This window comes from Cantharellus anzutake (genome assembly GCF_015039405.1).
Source record: "Cantharellus anzutake strain C23 chromosome Unknown EI90scaffold_59, whole genome shotgun sequence".
NCBI classification, from domain to species: domain Eukaryota; kingdom Fungi; phylum Basidiomycota; class Agaricomycetes; order Cantharellales; family Hydnaceae; genus Cantharellus; species Cantharellus anzutake.
Window position 1 is genome coordinate 202,375 of NW_024067009.1, and position 22,088 is coordinate 224,462.

The 22,088-nt window shown below is 49.3% G+C and overlaps 1 protein-coding gene across 1 annotated transcript; it reads right to left on the reverse strand.

Moving 5' to 3' along the window:
* Positions 1 to 16,569: 16,569 nt before the first annotated feature.
* Positions 16,570 to 21,024, reverse strand: EI90DRAFT_3129643 (uncharacterized protein; the record flags this gene model as incomplete). The annotated part of the gene is made up of 7 exons (XM_039064222.1): positions 16,570 to 16,946; positions 17,005 to 18,226; positions 18,280 to 18,687; positions 18,784 to 18,883; positions 18,945 to 19,820; positions 19,875 to 20,159; positions 20,213 to 21,024. The coding sequence occupies 7 exons, from the start codon at positions 21,022 to 21,024 to the stop codon at positions 16,570 to 16,572; spliced, it is 4,080 nt and encodes a 1,359-aa protein (XP_038911729.1).
* Positions 21,025 to 22,088: the final 1,064 nt, after the last annotated feature.

Below are 22,088 nucleotides of genomic sequence, written 5' to 3' on the forward strand. Positions count from 1 at the left end.
ATTCAAACTTCGCATTACTATGCGTACAGCTGTGCTGAGACCTTCAGCTGATTTATTCCATTTTTATTTAGTGACATTTAGTTAAAATGAGACTGAAATGGTAAATGAGTGAATTATTCAGGTTTAAAACCGAAAGAAAAAGTTGCTAGTAGTCAAGAATTACTCAAACAAATGTGTTATAGCTCTCCACTTCATTAGAATATCGTTCCCTAAAATTCCTGCCATGGTCTGTCGTAGTTTAGTGGTTTTCATGAATTTCGTTCATATTCTCTGATTCCCCTTTGTATTATCACATCCTAATCCTCCATATGTATTGTTCGTTGTTATAGTAGGTCGTCCTTGAAGATATCATATTTTTATGTATTTTATTTAGGGCTCTGGACCTCTTGAAGCTGTCTACCCGTGCGTTTTCAGGTTTCTAACTTCATGTCCTTGTATCTCATTCATTTCTGAACCTGGTATTCATTGAGTTAGCAAAAGTTTGCATGCACATTCGGTAATCATGTGCGTCGTTCCCATAGTCGTTCGTATGTGGGCACTATTTCCGTTTAATTGTTCGGGATTTATGATATGTGCGGGTGTTTATATCTTTCATATGGGCTTCTGTGATTTATTTCAGATTTTTCCCTCATGATCTAAGGTTGTTTTGCACTTTCCGTGCTTTGTTTTGACCAGGCTCTTCCTTATTTGGACGGAAATTGGTCTTCGCGATCTGCCGAAGTGCGGATCTCGGTTCCGATGGCTGGTTCCCTTTGCATCGCCACCCTCACGTGTCATTAAACATGATGCGGATTTCTATATTCCCATCATGGGTATAACTTCACAACGGCTGGACCGTTTGGGCTGAAAAGTTGCATAACTATAGTTCCCCATTTTTCATAATTTCCGTGTAAATTTCGTTGTATGTTTTAATTATGGATCCTACGCAAACATCGTCTTTTCCCTGAGCTCGGACTTTTGATGTCGCTATTCCCGTTATTGGTTATCTCATTAATGCATGATCCTTTTATTATGGAAATTTGGGAGGATTAAGATTAGATCCCTCCCTTTCTAATGGGCCATCAAGCTTGTCTCGGTCGTTACTAGTTAATCTTTGTGCTTGCCTTTTAGATGTTGTCCTCATTTTGCAGGAGTTTTAGTCATATCTCCATCGTTTATGGGTAGTTTCCCCTGTAATTACTTTCATTGGGCCCGTTTGGGAGACATGTACATTTCCTGTTATAGACACGACTTTGAATTTTTCATTAGTTCCTGAGGAATCCTTGTTCCTTGGTACTTCCATCCTTGGCTACATGTGTGGACGTGGGAAAGTAGCTTCCGTGGAGGTTCTCTGATTGTTTTTATAGTCAAATCTTGGTCGATTGTCCTAATTTTTTGTTTAATATTTGCTATAAATTCCCCCGAGAATTCCGTCTCGTTGATGCTAAGCTTGAAATATTTTTGCTAATTTTCTTTCTTTCGATTTATTGCGTATAGTCATAATAATTCGTAAAAATTCGTAAAAATTCATTAAAATTCAGGCCCTTCTATTTTCTCATATCTACTTGTCGTATGAGGTTTTGTGATTTATCTGGCATATTTTCATAATGGGTTTCCATAGTGTGACCGTTATTTCTCCTACAGCGGGCAACCCCACATGTTTAATTCCATGGCGCCATAATAAGTCTGCAGTGCCCATCGTGTCTGTGGTGGAGGAGCATGGGATAAAATGCCCATATCTCGTGAACTTGCCTACCACTACCAAGATGGTGTCTGGCTGCGTGGTTCCTTTAGGAGGGGGTAATCCCGTCATGAAATCCAAGGTTATTGTGTGGTATGGCAAGTCTGGGACAGGCAAGGGCTTCAGCAGACCCGGTGTTTTGCCTCTGTCATGCTTGATCTTCTGGCAGATGTCGCAAGTTCCCACATACTGTCGAGTATCCTTTCCAAGGTCCTTCCAATAACACTTAGATTTCAGGCGCTTGAGCATCCTTTCTATACCCGCATGAGTGGCCTTGTGAGGGGTGTGTCACGACACGACATATCCGACACTTCCCTCTACGCGTCCTAGTGCCACTTGGCCCGTCCCTCCCGCTATCATCATCATCCGTCCACCCGTCACCCTCATCCGCACTTCCTCCCTCACGCGCGTACCTACCAACCTAGGTTGCCCACTCCATTGTTGTCCGCCCCCAGCCAGACGGCTTGCTAGACGGCCGGATGGCCTTTTCTCTTTTGTCCGCTTGCAGACTATTGTTCCTCTTATTGTTCCTTGCTTGCCTTTTGTTGACCAAGTTTGCCGATATTGATTATTTGTTCCTTTCTTCATTCATTAATATCGCGCTTGATCCGCCACTCCTTCCGGGCTGCTCTCATTTAGTTACTTGTGTTTATAACGCGTGTAGGTTACACCGGATGTACCTTAGTTTGTATATCGACTTGGATTCCCCCTCTAAACTCTTATCCTCATCATAAGGCTTCTGTCTGAAATTGGGACACCAACGTAAGAACGAAGCGCAGCGCTCCACCCGAGTTGCTGAAGCTAAAGTCCCGCCCCTCCGACCTTACGAGCCCGGACGACCTCGCGCGCTTTGCGGGTCACCCGGATACGCGTCTGGCACGTTCCTGACAGGGTGTCATGAATTTCCTTGAGGATCGTGGTCCTCAGACTTCTCGGGACACATAGGTGTCGGTTGGTTTGCAGGTCGTCCAAAAGTAGCAACCCTTCCTCCGACCCTTGGTAGGCACCTCCCACTACACCGCTGTTAAGGGCTTTGTGGTATATGTCCCTGAATTCCTTGTCCATGTAGTAGGCCAGACGGAATTCCTTGGCTGTTCTCGGGGCTAAACCCAACCATAAACTTGTCGTGCTCTTTTCCACTTGATCTTCGTCCACTATATCCATGTTACGCAATAGGTCTAACTTATCTACAGCGTTAGACTGTGCCCTGGTAACCACAAAGGCTCCTTTCACTGGGTCCTTGCACAGATACATGCTCCAACTTTGGATAAGGTCCTCCTGAGCCAGGCTGGTTTCTAGACTGAGTAGCTTTTCCACGTTTGGGGATATCGTTTCCGGGGTCCGGGCCAGGCGAGACAAGGGGTCTACATTAGAATGTGAAAGGCCCGGACAGTGGACTATAGTCATCTTCGGGAATGCTGCAAAGACTAGACCCCATGCTGCTAGGCGACGATTGTAGTTTTCGAAGGTCCTCACCCATTGCAGTGCTGTGTGGTCCATGATTAGGAGTAGGTCCTCGCCTTTGATGAATGGCATGAACCTGACTAACGAAGGCCTTCTCATGCTTCCACACCAAGGCTCGAAGCTGTTCCTTTTCCTCAGGCAATAACTCTGGGTTTACATCTATCACATCCACCAAGGTTCCAGACCCACGTTGGGATTGCCCATGGATGCTATCGTTGTCCCACTCTGGACTTTGATCAGGTATGGGTTCGGATTGGTCAAGGGCAGCCTAAGGGGATGGGCAGTGTTTATGAGCATGGTTGGAGGTGGCAGACAGTCACCCTGCTTCCATCCAGTCCTCCGTCCTTTGACGAGGCGTACTCCCGAGTTGTGGTCAAAGTTACCAGTGACCCCAACCAGGCGGACTGTGTACGGTTCTAAGGTCACATCCTCGGTAATTTTTAGTCTACCTGTACCCGAGATGTTCACTTGTTTAGGTTCTTGAGAATGAGAAGGACCAGCTATAACTGGATAGGTGGGCGCGTGATGAATCTGGCTCTTGAGGGGAACCCGGTGGTCTGAGTCTGCCACTTGCCAGAATTCTTGTTCAGGTGGATGCATAGTATGCAGCTGGAACGCTGTCTGCACGTCTTCGGCTATCAACAGAGGGGTGGTCATCCCCTTGAGTACGTAAGCTTCCACACCCCGCAACAGGACCTCACCTTGTTGTGAGGGCAGGTATAAGTCAATCATCGTGTAGCCTTGGCATTTAGCCTTCCCTGTTAGCTGAACCAAATTCAATTTCAATCCTTGCCTTATGTGGGTGCCTTCTCCTTTAATACGGTTGTACAAATCGGTCAATATTAGCGTGCAGGCTGCCCCAGAGTTGGCCAACGCTTCTATCTCGATCCCATCTATTGCGTTGATGTGGCAACGGACCTGACAAGCATCAGATCCTAAGGACTGCTGACCTGGGGGTCGCTCAAATATCTTATGGGCTTCATATATCTCACCTGGGACTAGGGCGGCCCCAATGAGTCTCTCATCAGGTGGGATCTCCCTCCACGTACGGGCCGCAATGTAAGAAAAGGAAGAATCTTCGGCATTATCTATGTCAGGTACATCTGACGATTCGGAATTGGACAGGGTACAAAACTCTGTGTAGGCCACTGCTAATTCTGCTTCCTGACCTTCCACTAAGGCAGCATAAGCCCGTCAGTAGGTACTTTCCAGCTTGGACAAGTTGTCATGCTCCTTACGGTCGTTCCTGGCTCGATCAGCCTTCCTAGGGGGACAGTCGTTGTCCCAGTGGTTTGCACTTCCACAGTGTCAACAAGGTCTGGGCGGTTTCTTCCGCAACTTAAAGTCGCTCATAGGGTAGGTCTGGCTCCCAGATGCGATGGCAACGCTTCTGGTCTTGACATGGCCTCCTCCACATTTATTCCTCTCCAAATTAATATGGGTGACTCGGTTTGCTAAAGCGTCGATACTGAACTCGTCGCTAGCTACTAATTCGTCATGCTTAAGTTTAGTCAGCCATAAGAGTTCTTCGGCTGTGTCAACCTGATCGATGTTGAGATGGGCCCACCATCCTTTCGGGATGTCTTCTAAAAGTCTTTGGGCCTCGCCCCTCAAGACCTCTGGTCCAGGAACATCGGCAAGTGGATATAAGATGGATAAAAGTCATAGCTTGCATGTCGCAAAGTCATGTGGGGACTCCTTAGAATACCCCTCACCCTTACGGTGCCTGCAGGTGTGGAATCGATCTCGAATCTTGTCGAGGAAGGCAGGTGTTAAGAAGAAATGTACCACATATCTGTGTAGGTCTTCCCAATTGGTGGTAAAATACAATTTGTCAGCGACTGGTACAGTCAACCACCAGTCTGCCAGAGCACCCTTGAAACGATCAGGAAGTACGTGGGTCATTTGTTGGGCGAAAGCAGGCAAGTGCCTGGCCAGGTTCCGACATATACTGCACCACATTATATAGCTGTTGATCGAACCATCGAACTCAGGGAAGTCTGACATAGTATATTTGCGATCCATGTAAGGTTGCATGCGGTCGAGAGGAGGAGGTCTGTATCCAGGATTCTCCTGGGGCGCTGCCAACACTCCAGGTCCGGGAGGTGGGGGAGGGGGCAGTGCCCCAGCATATCTGATGGGTAGAATGTGCCCCGGGTATGGAGCCCCACCGGGTGGAGGTGGTGGTCCTGATGGGGGTGGTGGACCCACACCTCGCAGTGGCAGCTGCCAGGGGTCGAGAGGCGGTTGTCTTGGTTCGTGATCTGGATCTCTGGATCCAATGGGTCCTTTGTTCGCTGGATGGTCACGAACACGAGGGGGTTCGGGTCCATGATTGTCGGGATCGAGTCTCTCCTCAACAGGTCCCAGCTCTGTCTTCCTTCCGACCTTCAAGCCTCTCACAAATTCCGTGTAACCCACATTCTCCTTGGGGTTCTCGAAAGCGTTGGTCTCTCGACGAATTGTAACGAACGGCATTGAGGGTTCATCTCTGGGTAGCATCCCTGCAGTGACATTAATACTAGGTCTAGGCACTGGGAAGGCCCTGGATGGTTGAGTGCATTTACGAACGAAAGTGGTCTCTTCAGTGGGAGATATGAGATCCTCAAATGTGGTCCATCCCGATGGGAGGGCTTCAGGTTGATGAGTGGGTCGCATTTTGGTCGACCACGCCTCCTCGACTTGCCCAGGATCCATAAACTTGGTGGGTGAGACATTTGCCAACCTGAGTCCGCTCATGCGTGACTCGTCAAATTCCCGTGAAGGATGAGCAACTTTCTTGATGGCATCGAAATGTTTTTCGAAGGAGTTGAAACGCTGGTCTAGGAAGTTGTCAGGGCACACACCCTGACTAGCCCAGACCCGGACCCGCTTCCACCCGCTGCGCTTCCCGCATGCACGCACTCTCCGCGCACCGCATGCTCCGGACCCGGTTTCCACCCCTTCATGTGACTTCCGGGTATCCCCGGAAGTTTTGCTGATATTGTGGCCACTGTGGGAAGATGAGAAGTTAGCTTCCTTCTCACCTCCTTAGTGTATATACTTGCCCTTGTTTTATCTCATCTTCTTACCCACAGTAGGATTGTGCCCTGGATAGGGCTGGCCAGACCAGAGGCTGTGGACCATAGGGGAGGGTCATGGGGACCCGGGAGTCGTCCCCTGACAGAAGTTCCATGCAATGCTGAACTCCTTGGGTGACGACCATCCTCTTATGGTGAATATCAGGGTGAGGTTGCCTCGGGGATCCACTACGAAATCACCTGCAGCTAAGTTGGCCTTGGTGGCTAGCTGGGTGAACTCAGTAATTTTCATGAGCAGGTCGGTTAGCTTGACCCACCAGACAGTCCCTAGTCAATATCTCAAAGGCTCTCCTTCGAGACCGGCTCCAACAGGCTCTTTCTCGAGATCAGCAGGAGCGAGATGACGCCAATTTCGTATATGTTTCATGTAGTTATTCGAATCCTCAAAAATTCCACCTTCAAACTCTCCAAGAGCTTCGATGACTTGCCTGAGAGCTTGTTGTCTTAGGAATGCGCCAGGCAAGGAATGCACATCTTTGCCTACTGGCGAGGTATCTCTTGAGTTGGATCTACAATCTGACTGGCTGATCCTCGTGGGGCAGGAAGGAGGATACAATTTGTGTGTCACTTGGACCGGGGTGACTGGTTCGTCTCCCAACAGGGACACCATCTTTGGTGGCATGGTGCGAGAAACTCACACTGGGGTTGGGGCACCAATGTTACGGGGATGGGGAGAACTCCCTTTCCTCGATCCGTTCTTATAGAGGGATGACAAACGTTGTATCTAGTCTGTACCATAACAGGATATGTAATCGATGAGTGATCCAAGTCTTGCATGGGAGTGGACGATCGAATTCCCATCAATCATGGTTGGTGTCAGGGCCCGGCCTCCGTCCGGGGGCGGCCCTACCTCAGAGCTGGACACTTGCGGTGTCCCAGGCAGCCAGGTGCTGGATCCTATCCCAAGCTCCTCAAACTCACTAAGCGGGGATTGAGTTGTCATGTATTATGGAAGGTAGCTACAACTTGCCTAAGCGGGGATTGAGTTGAGAAGAAGGGTAAGTTTCCCTATTCCCCGCTTGGCTGCTATAAAAGGAAATGTACTGTACAGTTCGTAACGTGACTATGGGTAGAAGCCGAGCATGTTCCCGTGATGCGGAAAAGGTGTCACATGGGTTAAGGCGAGTTGCTCGCCTTGACCCACGTGATTTGTCCCACGGGTTCGCATGCGGGCTGTAGTTGTGAAAGATGGGAGGATGAGGGAAGTGGGGGGAGGTTAGGGAAGGTGGTTCTGGGTTGTATGGTCAGGTGTGGTTGCCCTGACAGTTGGTGATGTAGTGAGCTATTAAGGAATTGATGGTAGGTGGTTGGAGATGTCAGGATGGACGGGTCAGCCATGGGTACTTGGCGCTCCTTGATGGAGCGTACCGTGTGCATGGTCGTGACTCGTGAGGTGGGTGAGAACTTCGTATAACTGCCATCGGTTACTTGGCATTTGCAGCGCAAACATACCAGTAGTGGGTTGATATCATGAGCGTGCAATGAGGATTGACTAGCAGGGCCTTCAATGACTTGGCGTTCCTGTCATATCCATCCCCAGCCATCGACTTCCACTCCCTCCAATCCCTCCAGACTACCTCCACTCCTTCTTCACTAACCTTGGAGCTCCCGTATTCCACAATCACCTCAGTATCCCTCGATGGTCACCACCCCCTCTTTTCAATTTATTACCTACGCCTCCCTAAGTATGGAGCCCCAAAGGCTTCTGGACAGCTCCGACGTCCACTAGCGCACTCCCACCTCCGCTGGGCAATACACTTGCTTGCCCTGCAAGTCCACCTTCGGGCCTATCCCTCCTTTCCGTTTCTGGGTTATTGCCTACCATTCTGTTAACCCTGTAACCTGACTTGTCGGTAATATTCAATCGGCTAATGTTTAACCCCGTTAGCTCAGCTCCGCCATTTGTGGGCCTGCCCTCATTGTAACTATATATATACTCAACTTGTACATAGGTTACACCTCAGTAATAAAATCGACTAGAGTTTACCCCCCTTCAGTTCTGGTTGCCAGTTTAGTAAGTTAGGGCACAGACATGTTACTTGGCACAGCACTCCTGGAATAAGTTGCTGAGGCCGAAGCCCTCCACCATGGAGACATTCCTTTGTCTCGACCTGGTCTCTGACACCTCCCTTATTTATACCTTGTAAATACTTTCAGGGACCTTAGTCTGAAATCAACTAGAGCAACCCCCTCTTGTGTGATGCTTCCATATCACTTTCAACTTAAGGGTAACATGTAATTAACCATTATGCCCCCAATTGTCATTGTTGTACCAAGAATCCTAATTTATGATCAATCACAAGGATTCTTGGGAAGACTCATGAAGGTCCATGAGGGTCCATGATCCTTTATGAAGGCTCATGACACTTCATGACACTTCATAGACAGGCATGTAACCACTCAATGGAACCACTTAAGTCATGAGCAATCATGACCCCCCATGCAGGTTCATGGCATCTCATGAAATTCCATGATGGTTTGTCATGAACCAGCATGACTGTGTATGACACTTCATGCTGCTTCATGAAGTTTGGTGACCATTCATGAAATGTCATGACTTCCATGACAGTTCATGAACCACCATTACACTTTTTGCAAGTTACTGCTTTGAGGAGGCTGGGGGTATGCGGTGCCTGTTGGCATCGCAGATGGTTGTTGGTTTGCAGCACTCATTTGTGCCATGTGCATTGTATAGTCCATGGTGCTTATCTGCGCCTGGTGTTGTTGTTGTTCTGGGGAGCCTTGCTCCCCAGGTTGTTGTATCTCGATGTCCAGCAGTTTGTTCAGATCAAATTGAGGGTTGCCTCCCCCAGAGAACAACATTTTCATTGTTTTGTTTCTCATGGTGGTGGGAGGGGTTTAGGTTCTTGCATGTGTGGGATTTGCTGCAAGTGTGTGTGGTTTTACACATGAGCCTGTGGTTCATGTGATCTAGGTAGGTTACTCCTAGCCCATGTGATGTCTAGCACATGGTGTGGCTGTCCAGGTGAGTTGCTCGCCCAGAATCTTCCCACGCTCTTGGCTGTGGGCAATCACCCTTCGGCTTCACTTCTTCCACCCCTGTTTTTGGGGGTGTAGTGATGCTGAGAGTTCCCTATCTTCTTTGATAGGGAGATATTCCAGTTCTCTCACATTTTGTAGTGTGAGGTACTTGTCCAAGTGGACGAGGTCATTGCAATTTCCTAGGGGTTCCCATGTGGTGTCCCCTAACTCCCATTTGACCTTAAACCAGAGTTCGTCATGAACCCATGTGTGGTTTAAGATTTTGCAAACTACTGCTTCATGATTGGGGTCTTCCCCAAAATCGTAAAATATGTTTACTTCCCTATTTGGGAAGATTCCTTGGTCATTCAGCTTGTGAGGCGTGAGCCAGGATACGTGGAATCTTGGGTGGACTCCATGTTGTTCAAGTTGTGGTGGCAACTTGAGGATGTAGTTTGACGTCTCCGGAAATGTTTCCAGAATTTCATAAGGCCCTATGTATGGGGGCTTTAGTTTGCCTGCCCTCCCTTTGGGTAGGTTCAACTTATCCATGAATAAGTATGCAAGCTCGCTTTTTCTCAAAGGCAGGTCTGGGCATCTTTTCTTATTGTTTGAGCAGCATGATTGTGTATTATCGTGTCATGTGCTGCCATGAGGTTTTCCTTCGCCTTTTGGGCGAAGTCATTCACTCCTGGGTAGTCTGAGGGTGGTGCTGTTAGGCACATCTTTAGCATGTGGCTATAGATTAATTTGAACAGGGCAAATCCTGTTGATGTGTTCGAGCTCACATTGATTGTGAATTCTGCCATCGACAGCTTTGCTGCCCAGTTGCTGTCACGACCCGGCATTCCCCAGGGCCAGACGACCTCCTCCCTGACCCTCTCCCACCCCCGAACACTCCCCGCACACTCCGCTCGCCGCCCGTCGCCGTCTAACCCCTTCCCGCCACCTCTCTACAACCCCTCTCCTAATTGTCGTTGAACGACCTAGTGGTGCAGAGCACTGTGACCTGTGGTTCCATGTTTCGCCGCACCTTGTTATCTCGCGGCGAAGGTCACGTTTGACCTTCGCTGTCTTGAACACATGCTTCTTGTTTGTTTTCCTCCTTTTCTCCACCCGCAATCTCTGCGAGATCTGGCGACTTAATCCCTATTCAGTTCCCTAGCGCTTATATACAGCTTGTAACTAATGCTTGTACTGTAGTTTGAAATCAACTAGAAATTCACCCCTAAGCTTACCTCTGTCCCCCGTAAGACCTCCGACCTTCTGAAGTATCGGGACCGCGTCGAGAACGAGGCGCAACGCTCCCCTCAAGTTGTTGAAGCCGAAATCCCGGCTCACTTGCCCAATTAGCCTCGGCCTCGAGATCGGTGGGGTTTATCCCTCACTAAAGCTCGGTCGTGTGTAGGATGCCTGTTCCACTAGCAGGCAACACTCGGTCGCCTACGGCTACCATCGGCGAGGATTCGCACGGTTCTGACAGTTGCGTTGATCTGGTCTGACCATTGTGCATAGTATCTGTACTACTTTTTGTATCATTCTTTCTGCTTGGCCATCGCCTTACAGGTGGAATGCAGTTGTGAATTTCAACTGTACACCGAGTATTCAGTGTAGTTTGTGCCAAAACTTTGACATGAATTTCTGAGTCTTGATCTGATACAATCAAGTGTGGTAGACCGTGAAGTCTTATGACTTTGTGGAGGAATACAAACACTAGTTCTAATGAGTTCGTTGTTGTTTTTATTGGAATCAGGTGGATGTTGGACATCAACCTGCAGATGATTACCCAAAGGTAATCATATCCCAGGCTTTTTGGGAATGGACCTGTGAAGTCCATGGCTATTGTTGGGTTATTAGCCCATCTTTTATGGAGAAGTTTTTGAAATTCCTGGGGTTCTCTAGGATTTCCCAGTGGATCTGGCTTTGCATGTATCCAGATTTTATTGCCTCAATGAGGTCTTTTCCTTCTTTTTGAAGGTTCTCTTCTGGAATTATGATTTCTTCCAGGTTTTGGGCACTCCCCCCTAGAGCTTCCTCTAGGGTATTTCTCATGCATATTGCTGCGAGTCTCTTTTTCTCTGAGTTTTTACTCAGGGTACTGCTTAGCAGAAGTTCCTCATATTCCTGGACTCTGTTGGGGATAATGTCTTCTGCATTTTTATCCAGATGGATATCCGTCGACATGTAGTCATTGAAATGCAGATCCTCGTCAGTTGACAAGTTGTAATACCATGAAAGTGCATCTGCCACTTTGTTCTTGTGGCCTTCCACATATTTTATTTCACAATTAAAGCTTGCGAAGAAGGCTTGCCATCTCAGGTGTCTACCTGAGTTGTGGTTTTTTGCTTTGAAATATTCCAAAGCTTTGTGTCAGGGCACACCCGCCTGACCCGGGCCCACCCGGGCCCACCTGGCCACACCACACCCGCTCCCCGCTGTCTATCCCCCTCCCCCCTCCTTCCTCCCTCTCCTCCCCTTTCTTTTCCCTATTCTTTCCCCTTTCTTTATTTCATTCTTCTCATCTTCCTCTTCCTGTTTATTTCTTTCTATCTACACGGACCACCTTCCTTTGTATCGATGTACTATTGACCCGTCCGGCCCACACACCCCAGACGGCTTCCCGCTGTGCCCAGCACACGCGCATGTAGCGGACGCTCTCGGGATCCCCCACGGGGACACCCGGATGCCTGTGGCTGCCTCCGAGGATGACGTGGCACCTGTCATGTGACTCAAGCCGCATGTACATAAATGTACCTGAAGTGGGAACCGAAGAAGTAACCTTCTTCTCACATTCTCCACTTCAGGTAAGTAGCATAGTTTTCCCCTTTAATAATAATAACACATTCTCCACTTCAGTCTGAGTGGCCAGGGACCACTGTCCCGGATCGGGCCCGCCAGTACGCACGCCCGCTCCACACCCCGCGACGGCCTCAGTGCCGGGTATTACCCCTGGGCCCTCTCGACCCCGGACGCGTCCCTGACACTTTGTGATCCGTGATTACTGTGAATTCATGGCCTCCCATGAGATCATCTTGCCATCTCATGAGTGCCTTGAGGATGCCCAGCCTCGAGTTTGTAGGCAAAGTACCTATGTTGTGTGTTGGTGAACTTCTTGGACATGAATGTGGCCAGGTGGCAGGTCTGCCACTTTTCGCCTTGTCCAATTAGTGCGCCCATGCCCACTGGGCATGCATCTGTTATGACCCAGACATGGAGTTTACTCCTCTCTTCTTCTGAGAGGTTTTCCGGTGGGTTCCACTGGACAGGCTTTAGAATTGGAGCCCTGCATGCAAGACATTTGATCTCATCAAAGCATTTCTGGTGGAGTGGTGTCCACCTGAATGTCTGCTTGTTTGAGCAGGTTGTTTGCAGTGGCCCTGTGTAGCCACTGACATTCAGCATGAATATTGATAGATATTCTACCATTCCCAGGAATCTTAGGACTCCTGTGTGGTCTACTGGCTCTTGCCAGTTGCAGATTTTTTCCATTTTATCCACTTGAGCACGGATGCCTTGTTCGTCCATGCAGCTTCCTAGGACATCTAGGATTGGAGCAAATGGCTGGAATTTTTTCCGGCTTATATAAAACTTCGCCCCCTTGAGGTGAGTAAACAACCACAATAGTACTTTATTGTGGTTCTCCACCAAGCTTGTGCTGGTGAAGATATTGTCGAACCAGACATGTAGGCATCTGCCTACTTCTCCTTGTAGTTCCCAGGTCAACGCACACTGGAAGGTACAGGGAGTGTTGCAGTCTCCTTGCTGCATTGTGTTTGAGTTGTATTTCCTGTGGGGCATAGAGAACATTGTCTGGATCCATGCGTATTTGTTCATATGCGTCCGACATATTGATCTTAGATCGGTATGTTGCTCTGGTGACTGATTCTTGGATCAGTCGCATGTCTGGCATTGGTGTGACGTCGAGAATTGTCTTTGAATATCAATTTCTTGCATCGATTACCATGCACAAAGATTCATCTGCTTTGTGGATGCATAGTAGCGGGCATGCTTGCTCACTGCTCGTGGGATACCACCATCCTGCTTTTACATAGCAATCTATTTTGGTCGCTAGTGCTTCCTGCAGTGCTGCAGGACATCTCAGGGTGTTTTCCCGAAATTTCTTGTTCAGATCCTTTAACAGGATTTGATGGTTCACCTCCCTCAAGGGAGGCATTTCTAATGGCGCTGGCACCATTACAGTTTCAAATTTCTCTCTCTCTCCACTCCCTGATTTGAACTCAGGGCTTTTCATGGAGTCCTTCCAGATGTGGTACATTTGGAAGTTCTAGTCCTTCTGGACTAGGATTGGGCCAACCTTCATGGTACTTTCTTTCAATTACCCTGAGGTGTGTTTTTGTCTTGCCTCCCTGTCAGGGGTTTTTGGCTGTTCTCGAGCCCTTGCTCGAGTTTTCCACCCATGTGACCCCATCACATGGTCTTCACTGTGTCAGGGACAGCTCCGAAAGCGGCAAGGTCCTGGCGTGCGGGACTCAGTGGGACGAATAGTGGCTATGTGTAGTGGCAGTCCCATCGTGGGGTGAGCATCCCTGACCACTTAGTCTGAAGTGGGAATGTGAGAAGAAGGCTACTTCTTCGGTTCCCACTCCAGCTGTTATTATATACATGCGGGGTCGATCACGAGGGGTGCACCATGTCACCCTTGCACACAGCCATGGCTCTCTGTCATATCCATCCCCGGCCATCGACTTCCGGTCCCTCCGATTCCTCCGTTCCAACTCCGCTCCTCCCTCACTAACCTCGGAGCCCCCGTTATTCCGCAATCCTCTCGGTACCCCTCGATGGTCACCACCCCCCCATTCCAATTTATTACCTACGCCTCCCTAAGTACGGAGCCCCGAAGACTTCCGGACAGCTCCGACGTCCGCTAGCGCACCCCTGCCTCCGCTGAGCAATACACTCGCCTGCCCTGCAGAGTCCACCTTCGGGCTTATCCCTCCTTTCCGTTTCTGGGTTATCGCCTGCCTTTCCGCTAACCCCGTGAACCGACTCGTCGGTAATATTCAGTCGGCTAATGGTTAAACCCCGTTAGCTCCGCTCCGTTCGGCTCCGCCAATTGCGGAACCGTCTCCACTGTAACCATATATATATCCCACTTGTACATAGGTTACGCCCCAGTAGAAAAATCAACTAGAGTTCCCCCCCTAGGTTCTAATTGCCAGTCAGTAAGTTAGGGCACGGACGTGTCACTAGGCACAGCGCTCCTGGCAGAAGTCGCTGAGGCCGAAGCCCTCCGTTACGGAGACATTCTTTCGTCTCAAGTCTGGTCTCTGACACTCTCCAGGTGTCTCTGCGGGAGATCCCAAGAGGGTCCGTTGTAGGCACAAGGTGATCACGGCAGCGGTGATGGCGATATAAGGATGGTAAGATACAGGAGGGGAAATGGGTGTGTGCCCTGGTGATACATTGGACAGTGGGAAAGGTGGTCCATGTAAGAGAGAGAGAGAAAGAAAGAAGAAGGAAAGAAGGAAGAAAGAAAAAGGAAAGGAAGAAGGTGCAGTGCAGAGCAGGGGTCAGGTGGGGCATGTTGGGGCGTGCCCCGACATCGTGGGGTCCATGCTCCTCCTATAGGCCTGCTCCGCCTGCAAGTCTCATTTGAAGTCCACTGTAAGTGTTGATCTGTAAATACAGGATCTCCCCAAAACATCAAGCTCAGGGCACAGCACTCCACTTGAGTTGCTGAGGCCACGATCCCACTCTGCTAACCTTGAACAGTGCTTCCAGATGTGCCGCATATTTCCGCCCACATATCCGTGTGTGCACACTCCAACAGACTTCGGCCAACATGTCATGGCCGTGCATTCCAGCCCATTCCCGGCCCGTCCCGATGCCGCCCGAGCCCGTTACTGCCATGCGAGCGTGAGCGCGAGCCCCGACCTCAGCCCTATCCTCCCTGAGGACTCCCTGCTCACTTCCCTGCTTGCCCCTAGGCTCCCCTAGGCTTGGCTGACTCCCCCACTGCTGCACCAACCTCCCCACCCTGAGTCCACCTCCAGCACCGTGCCCAGCACGACTCCCCTACCCCACCCACTTGGCCCCTACAGGGCCGCTATCATCCCCGCGCCCGACTCCGGCCCAACTCCAAGTCCAGCGCCACTACAATACCATCGCCGCTATTGCGGCCCTATGCTCTTTCCTTTATTTATCTGTTATTGTTTGTTTTGACCCTCGGTCATTGCCGGCTGTTATGCGGCCAACCCCGCTCCTTATTCTTGTTTGCTTCCAGACCCTTCGGCCTCCGGCCTGGGTCCGCTTCCATTCATTTCTTCCTCCTATATATATCCTGTATGATACCTTATTGTACCTTAGCTCTAATATCGATGTGACCACGACCCCTAAAGTCCTGACCCCAACAAGGCAACCCCAGTGAGTCTGAAATGAGGGCCAAGAGACAGCTAGGGGGCACAGCACTCCCTTTAGAGTTGCTGAGGCCAAATGCCCTACCCTCGGGCCTTGTTCAAGGCATCGTGGCCATCGCGGCCAATAGCGGCCCGCATTGGCGACCTTCGGTGCCGACCCCGGACCAGTGTCTAACACAACACCTCCAACCCTGACTCAGACAGACACCCATCTGTCTTCAGTCCGTCTTCTGACAATGGCATCCTTGGATCCCCTGTTGTGCATCTTGCACCCACAGGTGTGGCAGCTTTGGAATTAGGGGCTGGACAATCCATTATGCTTTGGGAATTGGTGCCAAGAAGTGGGTGGGGTTAACAAATTCTGGGAAAGCATGTCTTCAAGCCAGGTGGAAGGACATTAAGTTGATTATCCTTGATGAGAAGTCAATGGTTGGGTGTAGAACTGCTGGAAAGGTCATCAGTCGGCTCAAAGATATCTTCCCTGAAGCAGCAGATGACCAACTGGCTGGCATGTCCCTAATCCTCTTTGGGAGTTCAACTCCCACCAGTTGGTGAAGCCCCTTTATTTACCACAGCTAATCTGAAGCATGACCTCAGCCATGTTGGAAATCGTCTCTATCATTCCATTCCTGAGTCGATCACCCTGAAGCAAATCTTCCGCCAAGAAGGTGTGGATAGAGAACAGAGGCATTTCTGTGATTTCCTTCAACGTCTTTGGACCACATATGAGTTCAGCAAAGTCGATGCCCCCTCAACACCCAAGACTAAGGTGATATCTTTTCCTTTTTACCCTGATTTCACATCACTTGATGATATTAGTTCTTCATATCGAGACTAGGTTTGTGTGTATAGCAACTAGTATTATCCTTACATCATGAATTTACGCCATCTTCCATCTATACTCATTCTCTATCTGTAATCTTCGTTTCCCCTCCATGTGTTCTGTTCATCTCCGCTGTCGTTTTGGTGCCTGTCCTTCCACATCTGAGTCGCTGGTGTCTCGTTCAGACACAGTTCGAATCGATGTGTTTGATGCACTCCGTCGTGGCATGCTTCCAGGTAGCCCCAATGGGCTATGGATCTTGTGCTCTTTGCACAATTGTGATGCCATCTCCTCTCCAACCAACATGGAGATCGCACCATACAGTGCATATGCTCCTCCTCCTAAAAGCTGCTCTGTGAATCGCTTGTACACCCCTTCCATCTGTCTTGTTTTGTATGCACGATAGTCCGTTCCCAGGACTCCTCCAAAGAACCCCTTCTGTGTCAATGGCTCCATAAGGCCAATCCGTGTGACCACTGTCCCAAGTACTCCTTTTGCGCCTACATCATAAATCATTCAGCTACATATCTCTCCAGCCATTCTGATACACCTCCTTACCCATTTTCGCCTTGAACGTCTTGTTCATTCTCCCATTGTGCACGGTGTACCATGGACTGGTCTTGTCAAGGTGCATGCCAATGAACAAGAGCCAACATGTAAACATTGTTGTTTTGTCCAGTCGCCCCTTGTTCCCCTGAGTAGTGCCAGCGTTATCCTTCCACCCCAGCTGAGATCCCCATCTTGTTAAGTCACTCCCTCCCTGCCGTGACGATGTCCCTTGGATGTCCACTGAGTGACATGGCGCCATTCGTGACAGGATGATTGCCCCAAACAGTGCCATCCTGTGTGCAGGAGACTTTCCATCATATGACTCTTTCATCCATGCAACCATTTCGTTTGATGTTGGCTCCACATCCTTTGGACCAAATCCAAAATCGCTCGGCAATTGTGCTCTGTTCAACACTCGTGGCAGCTCACTGAGGTCGAAGTCTTTCATCGCCCACTCCACATTCTCATTCTCATCATCCTCTTGAGCCACGGCTTTTGCTGCTGCTGCATCCATCTCTTCTTCCATGGTCATGACTCCTTTCCCGCCCCGACGTCCTCCTGGCATTCCAGACTCTTTCCCCACTGTGAATCGAACCCATCCATTCCACCGTGGATAACGTTGCTGGGCATTTGCCTTCCATGGCAGTGCAGCCACTTGCCCCTTGACCACGAGCTCATGATGGACTCGATCACAGAGACGGCTCTTGATCTCTGCTGCTGTCTTCCTTGAAGACCTTGAATATTCTTGAATGACTTTGTGCCATATTGGTGCGGCTTTGCCATCATGAAAGAATGGACCCCCCCATGGTGTCCTTGGTCGCTTCAAGGCAATGTCGTATGCCTCATTGACAAATTGTTGGCCATTCATTGTTGTCTCGTTTGGAAGTGTCAGCTGAGACTCCATGTCTGAGGCATTCTCCCACAAACACTTCCGCAGTACCCTTCGTCCATCGATTGTTCCAAGAGGGTTATCGAGTTGCTTGAGTTTCTTGACTGAGGCACTCCGCTCCTTCTGGAATGACAGCTCTACTTCACTCAGTGTTGAATCCCTCATGAACTCTCGAAGCTGCTTGCGAACCCCCTGGACCACGTTCGCCACTGCATCCTCCACCAATGCATCCACGATGAGTTTCACGAGCATCGAATGAACCTGCTCCTGCAGTGATTTATCCGATGATCCTTCACGATATGTATCTTTGATGAAACGGATGTACAAGTCCAACCAGTACATCTATGACCTATGGTTACATCATCCCATAATGATATAATGATGATTCGACTCACCTCCCAATTAGGCCGCCCATAGTTAAAGATCCATGAACGTTTCGATGCAAACGCAGGTCCAGCGACAGACTGTCTTTGGGTCCATGGCCATCCTTCGCTGAATATGGTCAGAGGTACCAACCCATTTGCTGCATGTGGCTCGAATCGGATGATGTCCAGATTCAAGCTTGGGAACCCTGTTGTCCCTAACCCGAGAGACAGCCACAGTGGGTCCATGAGAGATGTGCTAAGCACCTTGCCACTCCCACTGTGCCCAAATGCGATTGCTCGTTCCAAACTAGCAATCACCTCCAGATGGTAAGGGTCAATGGCTTCCTTCTTTGCTATCAGCGATTCGACATGCATCCAATATTGTCGCAGCAGATGGGTGAATCCATGCATCGTCCACTGATATATCTTTGGGAATATCTGGCCCAAATCCATCCATACATCAGCGAACAGATCGACATCATTACGCCCGGATTAGAAAATTCCGATCCGGGCGTCCTTCTCATATCCACTCACCCCAGGCTGAACGATCACACAGTTTTCCTTGACTGTGTTCACCACGTCTGGGTGACGCCATCCATGCAGCAATCGTGTAATAATCTCGCCAAGTATCCATCTAACAAACACACACGATCTCATCATCCACACCCATGATTCAGAATCGATCCATCACTCACCTTCCAGTTCGTACCCTCGATGGGAGGTGTGACAAATCTAAAATATAGTATTGTTCACACCGAAGATTCGTTGGCGTGTCTCGTCTATCCATCCGGCTCCTCCAATGGTCAAAGGGGAGCATGGAACTGCATCGATCTTGATGCCGCTGAACACGAGTGGATTGTTTTGGGTCACCATTGCATGTCCCAGCTGCTGCTGCGGTGATCCATCCATGATCCACCTCTCCACCTCCTGCTCGAGGTGCTGCACGGTGGAACGATGATTGGTACATTTGTAAGAACACTCCTTGGATTGATTGTGTCGTTGATCGTGGCACTGACTCCATGTGTTCACTAAATGGATCATCGTCGCTGCCATCAAGTGTCGTTGAGACCGATGCTTCGTCGATGATGTCGACGATCTCATGGATGATCTTCTGAAACTGTGGCAGAATCATGTTGGACTGGACTTGCCCAAGGCTACCCAGGTATGCAAGTGGGTACGTTCGCAGCTGCACCGAAGAATGTTCTGCATGCACTGGAGGATGCCTCCCTCCTCGTCTCCCTCCTGTTGCCTCCATCCCAAACGTTGTATCAAACGTTTCTTCGTCCTCATCCTCAGAATCATCGAGATGGGAAGATGATGCAACAAACATGTGGCTTGCGGTGTCAAGTTTGACTAGCATTGCACCATTGTTTTGCCCAGGTGCATGGATGGGGTTTCGACGAGCAATCTTGTTGCCTTCTTTGTCGAAAAACTCTACTTCTCGTCCCTCCTCTTCATATGGCACTGCCTCGGCGTCAAACACTTGCATCCCATCTCCAGTATAGATCTCATCATACAACCTGGTGATGTCTCCAGTTGGGATAGGCTCCCACTCCTCCACTTTAGTTGCACTGTTATACGTCTCCAATCAGTCACCAACATGAACCCTTCAAACTTGAACGCACCTGATTTCTGTGGCTAATGCAAATGAGAAAAACTGTACCCGTGTATAGTCCAGCTCATCATTCCAATGGGATGCCGTCAGCTCAAAGGCCTCCTCGGACGAAATGTTTATTGGCAGGTTTTGCCCATATTTCATCGACACAAATATTGGTCGACATGTCCGCCAGATCTCATTTCTCTTCCACTCTTGAGGAGAATTGTCCCGAAATTCCTCAAATTCAGTCGTGAACACACTCTCCAGCTTCAGCATATCCCTAAGCCGGAGGTCAAACTTCTGATTCGTCAACCTGCACAGCAGCCATAAGTCAAATTTTACCAACAATCACAATCCCATACGCACAGGTCAGGATTCACATCCTCCCAATTCGCTCGACCCTCAAGATTGATCCCATAAGAGTCCACCAGGGGGAATGCCCGTTCTACAAGTGCATTCATCCCATAGCAGAAGAATGACACCAGCATCCGATACAGACGTGTCGACATGCAAGTCTGATTCCATCCTTCCTTCGATGCATGTCCAGCTGGCACAAAGTCTTTATTGAAGAAAGCTTGGGGTGCCATCCCAAGGAACACAGAGTTCCCTGAAGGAGTCATCCCGATGTATAACATCGAACCGGTGGGGTCAAAACCAAGAAATCCTCGTGCATTGTTAAATGTACGTTGAGGATGGCCCAGGTCCAGTGTGAATGTCCAGGACCAAGCCTCTGGGTCCAGGGGGAGAAATGTTCCAAAGCCGCCAACAAAAGGAACAAGGAGGCGGAAATCGAGACAATGAAGAGGAACCCGTATTGCATACTCTGTCGATGTTGCGGGTGTGATGAACTCATCTGCATCAATCTGCACTTTCTTTCCAGCGATGACCTTTAGAAATCCAAAAGGATTCCCTGTATCATACAATGTTTTCAGGTAGCGGAGTCTCAATGGGGTTCGAGGCAGGCGGTGGAATTTTTGGTGGTACTGATCCGATGCTGGATGCAATGCACTTGTGATGAGTGCTTGGTGGATGTGTTGTTGAGAGAGTGTATCCTCTTCAACAAGGTTTGGATAAGGATTGTCGAGGTCGACCAACTGCCGATCGGGCTCTTCATCGTGAAGTGAGAGGTTCAGGAAAGTGGATTCAACTGAAGATCTGGGACTGAGTGCAAGGGACATATGGTAGTGGTGAACAGCGTCACGTCAAGAGGAGATGATTCGAGGGAGCACCAGGGGTAATGCGTATGGAAGTGCGGAGGGGCTGATGTGGAAAGGGGTTAGTATGCTATGTTAAGAAGGTGGATGGAATGTATGGGATATTTTTCCTAATAAGGAATTTCCTTATTAGTATGAGAACAGGATATGCTGTGATTCTGTTGCATTACGCCCGGATCGGAAATTTCGCATCTGGGCGGATTGCATCTGGGCGTCACTCAGTAGACTCACTATCAGCAATGCCCAGCTGGGTGGTGTTCACTTTTTCTGTTGGAATCGTGGAAATTATTGGGATGTTGTCATTGTGTTTGCGAACAGGAGCACCACCCTATGATGTGTTGTATTGCTCTTCCTATTGTTTGTACCAAAGCAGAATGCACCAAGCAATGCATAGTGAAATGGGCAACAACATTCTACACAAAAACACCCAGATAACAAACATTTCTGATCCAGGTGCAACTGTGTCACTCAAAGATGAAGAACTCAGACCATGGCCCCGATCGGACATTTCTGATCCGGGCGTAACTACATGACAGTCCCAAGCTGAAATAGGCTTGAATTTCCGATCTGGGTTTAATTGTCTGACTCTGGAAGGTGGAAGATGAAAAATCAGGTAATGTCCAGATAGGACATATCTGATCCAGCCGTGTTTGACACTTGCAGCTCCTGCAGGAGTCACTCAGTTACTGGATCGGAAATTCCTGTTGTGGGCAGTGTTTGAAACTATGAGCCGTGGGAGTCAATCCCCTGGTGAAGACCACTGCTATCGGTCGGTAGATATTCCATATGTGAAAAAGTCTAAGAGCTTACTGAGAAACGCTTAGTGAGATTACTCTCAGGTACTGGGTCGTGGTACTGGGGGTTTCTGAGGTGGTCTGAGGCCAGTCTGAGGCTGGCCAGAACAAGCCAAGGGTGCCAGTGATGAACGGGGCAAGGCCCAAGGGCTGGGTGCTTTGGCCTCACCAACTCTAAATGAGTGCTGTGCCCACCAGTTTCTCAGTCCCCACATTTCCGCCGTTCAGACCTGC